This window comes from Lithobates pipiens, unplaced genomic scaffold (assembly GCF_037356315.1).
Source record: "Lithobates pipiens isolate NorthernLeopardFrog02 unplaced genomic scaffold, aLitPip1_a1.2 Scaffold_18, whole genome shotgun sequence".
Classification (NCBI taxonomy): Eukaryota; Metazoa; Chordata; class Amphibia; order Anura; family Ranidae; genus Lithobates; species Lithobates pipiens.
In genome coordinates this window covers 648,282,649-648,288,729 of record NW_027507758.1, presented here as the reverse complement: position 1 = coordinate 648,288,729, position 6,081 = coordinate 648,282,649, and the positions used below count along the sequence as shown (strand labels likewise).

The following is a 6,081-nucleotide window of genomic DNA, read 5'->3' as shown; positions in this document are numbered from 1 at the left end:
AAATGTTTGTCCAGTCCTAACAGCTGTCCACTGGGCTGGAACGTAACACCTATGCCCTCCACCTACAGCTTCCTGCCAGAGCCCCCACCCAATGTACCAGGGCTATAAATATCCCAGTGTGCATGAGGCCTTATGCCGAAATTCTGGGTTTCTTGGAACCAGTGTCATAGAACCCATCCGCCGTCCATTGTTGTAGAGGCCGAAACACAGAGAGTGATCTGGAAGTGTCAGATATTGAAGACTCTTCCACCACCTTTGCGTTCCAACCCAAAGGAAGACTGCTGGTGCCGATATGCCTTACAGACAAGGAAGCCTTTTTTTTTTTGTTCAGTATTTCGAAACAATGTTGTGCTTTTAGGCCCCCATTCACACCTGAGCGTTTTGTAGCTTAAAGCTAAAAATAAAATAAAAAAAAAAAAAAAAAATGCTCGAAGGGGGGGGGGGGGGGGAACCCCCCCCCCCAAAAAAAAACAATAATTCTCTATGGAGACGGTTCACATCTCCGCTCCAAGTCGCCTGAAGCTCAAACAAGTTCTGGACCCTTTTTTGTCGCTCGAATCGGGCAGATTTGGGCATTTTTGGAGCAGGAAAAAAAGATGACAAAATCTAAAAACTTAGCACCAAATGATGAAATAGATGATGATTTTTCCTATTGGCTAAAAAAACAAAAAACACTGCCAAAGCTTTAAAAAACGCTGTATGCAAACGTGCGTGACAAAACGCGCAAAAACGCTACACTCAGGTGTGAATGGGGCCTTAGGCCTTACCAAGAATGTGCAGCATCATTGCGTATCTTCATCATCAAAGCACAAAATGAATCAATCAATCACAGCCAATAAAAATGCAATTAAACCAGACCCGTATGAGACCGATTGCTTCCTGTTTTTTTTTTTTTTCTCATTCTGTTTTAATGAGTGGGTTATATGGACTATTGTTTTATGCCTTAAAGTGATTGTAAAGGCAGAAGGTTTTCTTTTAGATCAGGGATATGCAGTTAGCGGACCTCCAGCTGTTGCAGAACTACAAGTCCCATGAGGCATAGCAAGACTCTGACAGCCACACGCATGACACCCAGAGGCAGAGGCATGATGGGACTTGTAGTTTTGCAACAGCTGAAGGTCCGCTAATTGCCTGCTATAGATGATAAAAAGCCTTCTGTGTGCAGCAGCCCCCCCGAAAAGAAAAAAACACTTACCTGAGGTCCCTCTGTCTGAGAGTGTCTCAGCCATCCGAGATTCTCCCTCCTGATTGGCTGAGACACGGCAGAGATGCCATTGGCTGCCACCAAAGTCTGCTAGCCAATCAGGAAAGAGGGGTGGGCTTGGTATCTGAATGGACACAGGTAGCAGTGACTCGGGTACCCTCCATAGCAAGCTGCTTGATGTGGGGGGGGGGGGCAGGATCACAGAAGGAGGACCTGAGAAGAGGAGGAGTGGGGCTGCTCTGTGCAAATCTACTGCAACAGAGGAGGCAAGTATAGTAGATTTATTTTGTTTTTTTTCCTATAAAAACAAGACTTTACAATCACTTTAATGGGGGATATTCCCAGGCCAACACAGTGATCACATGATCAGCAAGCTCTGAAATTACCGCCGCCCCCCCCTCCCCTGATGTATGGCCCCCCAATGCTGAATGTGAATAACCCAAATCTCCCCTACTGTCACAGACTGACAAATGAACATCAATTAATTTTCAAAGAAGATTTTATTGGTATTTACAGACTAAGCGGTTTGATCGTATGAGCGCGGTCACATGATTGTGGGATGAACACTAAAAGGCGGCTTCCGATAAGGCACAAAATCTGGAATTACTCTCCTAATACTGCAGCTACGCTTGCCATACATACACCCCCCCTCCCCCAAAAAAGGATTTCTCTGCCACTTTGTGTCCCTATGGGGCTTGTTCATACTGGCGGCGCCCACTACCACACAGTCACCAGTGTGCCATGTAAGCAGCTCATCGCACGGCAACCTTTATTAAAAGTGTCATTTTATTCTAGTCTATTGGCTGCAACGCGTTTGGAGGGGGTAGTTGTAAAACCCCACTGTTGGCCCACTCTTACAACCCCTACCCCCCCCCCCCCCCCCTCGCTAAGGGTGTACATATGCCGCAGCAGGAATTATCTCCCCCTGCTGCTTTCGGCAGGTGAAGCACCTGCCGAACATGACCCATTCAAGTGAATTGGGCTGCTCTGCATCCTACCACTGTGTGAAATCTGGGGGGGGGGGCGCTAGTAGGCAATCATGCAGCACTTTGGCTGGAAAAATGCTGGATGTCATCATGATTCCATCCTTGTGGGGCACAGTCCACTACCAAGGATTAGGATTGGCTGAACAAAGTAGGATGGGATCATGACGACATTAGTAGACAGTCCACTACCGAGGATTACGATTAGCTAAACAATGCTAATGTCATCATGATCCCATCCTATTGACAGTCCACTAGTGAGGATTAGGATTGGCCGAACAATGCTGATGTCATCATGATCCCGTCCCTATGGGTCAGTCCACTAATGAGGACTGGGAGCCAGTAGGACAGGCTCATGACGACATCAGCATTGTTCAGCCAATCCTAATCCTCAGTGTTAGAATGTCGGTAGGATGGGCTCATGATATCACTGTTCAGCCAACACTAATCCTTGCTAGTTGACCGTGAGCCACCCATGACAGTTTGGTCAGTTTTGGGGGGCGCCAATGAAGCGTGCCTCAAGACGGTGACGCATATATGAGGTGGCTGGGCATTAAGCCACACCCACCCCGACACCGGATATATACAAATTGCTGTCATAACGGGGTAAGGATGATAAAGGCTTTAACACAGGTTGGTAGAAACCCCAACCTCTACCATGACAGGTTCACTTTAATCTAAACCATATTCACCAACTGTGGCCTGAAATAAGTCCATCATCCACAATGCTGGGCGCTGTAGTTCTTCCCGATCATTCTGGATTTTTCATGAGAAACAGACTGCTTCTTTTCCGGGGACAGGAAAGTATTTGACAGAACGGTGGCGGGAGATCGGCGATGTGTTGGGGGTGACGGGTGGAGGTGTAGGCGGCTATGCGACCAGCAGAGGGCGTCTGATCATTAGACGATGGACACCATGGTGTTGGGGCTGAGAATTTCTATCCAGTAGCCATCGGGGTCCTGAATGAACGCCAATCCTTTCATCTTCCCTGGAAGTGAGAAAACAGCCGCGTCACCTGAAGAACGATCAAACTCTCAACATTCATACAAACTAGGGATGCACCGATGCCACTTTTTTGACACGAGTACAAGTACCAATACTTGACATCATGTACTCACCGATACCAAATCGCCTACGAAGAGGGGTGGTTTGGGAGGGGTAAGCAAGGGCAAGGTAGTTGAGAGTGGGGTGAAATAGGGATTGTGGGGTGGGGAAGTTTAGATGGAAAAGGCTGTGATCACTTGGGGGGGGGGGGGGGGGGTATTGGGAGACAGCCAGAGACTGCGGGCACGGTACAGGAGACAGCCAGAGACTGCGGGCACGGTACAGGAGACAGCCAGAGACTGTGGGCACGGTACAGGAGACAGCCAGAGACTGCGGGCACGGTACAGGAGACAGCCAGAGACTGCGGGCACGGTACAGGAGACAGCAGGCATCGTGCAGCAAGGAAACAGGGGAAAGCACTGTCTGGAGGAGGAGGGGGTCCCGGTATCACTGTGTCACTTCCGGGGGGGGGGGTCTACTAAAGCAGAGGGATGAGAATGGCGGTTACCATCATCGGGTTTCTTTACAAAGGTGACTCCGAGTTCTTCAAACCTCTTACAAGCAGCGTAAACATCGGGGACGGCGATTCCTATGTGACCTGCAGAGAGGAGAAGAGGAGAGGATTCAGTGCTACAGATAGGAGAGAACACCCCGATTACAGCACACCCAAGTCACACAGACAGGGGATCACCCCAAAAATATTCCTCTCTTTCTTTAAAAGGAAATGCATTGAGGATTATATGAAGTGTTGCTGAGTATATTTTGGATTTATTTTTGGCCAGCAGGTGGTGCTCTGGGCTCATAATAAATACATTTTAATATTAAAATACATACACACACACACAGAAAATTGTGTGATTTTATTTTTAAATACACACAATTTTATATATGAGAGAGTGTGTGTAATACATACACACACACACACACACACTAACATTTTTAAATATACAGCATCTCACAAAAGTTAGTACACCCCTCAGTCCACATGTGACAACACTGAAGAAATGACACTTGTCTACAATGTAAAGTAGTGAGTGTACAGCTTGTATAACAGTGTAAATTTCCTGTCCCCTCAAAATAACTCACACAGACATTAATGTCTAAACCTCTGGCAACAAAAGTCAGTACACCCCTAAGGGAAAATGTCCAAATTGGGCCCAAAGTGTCAATATTTTGTGTAGCCGCCATTATTTTCCAGCACTGCCTTAACTCTCTTGGGCATGGAGGTCACCAGAGCTTCACAGGTTGTCACTGGAGTCCTTTTCCCCTCCCCCATGATGACATCACAGAGCTGGTGGATGTTGGAGACCTTGCGCTCCTCCACCTTCCAGTTGAGGATGTCCCACAGATGATCAATAGGGTTTAGGTCTGGAGACATGCTTGGCCAGTCCATCACCTTTACCCTCAGCTTCTTTATCAAGGCAGTGGTGGTCTTGGAGGTGTGTTTGGGGCGATTATCATGTTGGAATACTGCCCTGCTGTCCAGTCTCTGAAGGGAGGGGGTCATGCTCTGCTTCAGTATGTCACAGTACATGTTGGCTTTTATGGTTCCTCAATGATCTGTAGCCCCCCAGTGCCGGCAGCACTCATGCAGCCCCAGACCATGACACCCCCACCACCATGCCTGACTGTAGACAAGACACACTTGTCTTTGTCCTCCTCACCTGGTTGCCCCCACACACGCTTGTCACCATCTGACACCAAATACCTTTATCTTGGTCTCATCAGACCACAGGACATGGTTCCAGTAATCCATGTCCTTAGTCTGCTGGTCTTCAGCAAACTGTTTGCGGTCTTTCTTGTGCATCATCTTTAGAAGAGGCTTCCTTCTGGGATGACACCCATGCAGACCAATTCGATGCAGTGTGCGGCGTATGATCTGAGCACTGACAGGCTGACCCCCCCACCCCTACAACCTCTGCAGCAATGCTGGCAGCACTCATACGTCTGTGTACGAGTGCTTCCAGAGGGAAAGTCTGTGCGGCCTGAAGAGACCTCAGGGATCCCAAGGAGGACCGGGGGGGGGTTCATCAGGAACTACTGACGACATCGGTGTTCCCTTCCCTGTATCGTTAGTCCCGCTCCTCTTTCTTGAAGACATTTACCAGCCACAAAAAGAGTACTTGGGTGTGGTATTAAAAACACCTCGAAGGGGAGATATAGAGATAGATAGATAGATAGATATATATATATATATATACATACACACACACATATAATTGTTGTGTGTGTACGTTCGGGTGTTTCAAGTAATTTTACAGCAAAAAAAATTTTTTTTTAACTTGTAAACAACAAATCTCAGAAAGAGGCTTGGTCCTCAAGTGGTTAATATGGCTCGCCAAGCCCCTATGTAACAATCCTGTTAAGCACCTTTAGCCTGCCGAGCAACACTTGGCGAGTCACGTGACCCGCATAAGGAGAAAAGAACTGCTGCAAGTGCCTGTTCAGAGTCCCACAGCGGCCTTCTGGAAGCACCGCATGCTTGACCTACACAGCTTAAATAAGCTGGGTGTGCGCCGGATTGTTCTGTGCATGTGTGCGCGCACGTGCACGGTCCAGGCGAACGGGCGTGACTGTAATCGCGTATGACGCAGATCTTCGAGCGCCCAGATAAAGGCCTACTATGCATGTGCGGCGAAGCCACGTGCGCCACGACGCCAAACAAACTGCTAAGTCCAGCGGCACTTTTGCGAATGCACGTGCGCCATGGCCGCCAAAACAAACAACTGCTGAACACAGTTCAGCGCACATGCGTCATGGTGAAACAAGGTGAAGTGGTGCACCGTTGTGAGTCATCATACAGGTAAAAATAAATAAATAAAACACAACATAAAAAAAAATAAAAAAGGA

The 6,081-nt window shown here is 47.9% G+C and overlaps 1 protein-coding gene across 1 annotated transcript; it reads right to left on the bottom strand.

Annotated features, from left to right (window-relative positions):
• Nucleotides 1–3,086: 3,086 nt before the first annotated feature.
• LOC143986914 (lactoylglutathione lyase-like) lies at nucleotides 3,087–3,829 on the bottom strand (the record flags this gene model as incomplete). The annotated part of the gene is given in 2 exon segments (XM_077485323.1): nucleotides 3,087–3,175; nucleotides 3,740–3,829. Coding segments are annotated over 2 exon segments (179 nt in total), but the record flags the coding sequence as incomplete, so codon positions are not given.
• Between the last annotated feature and the right edge of the window lie 2,252 nt (nucleotides 3,830–6,081).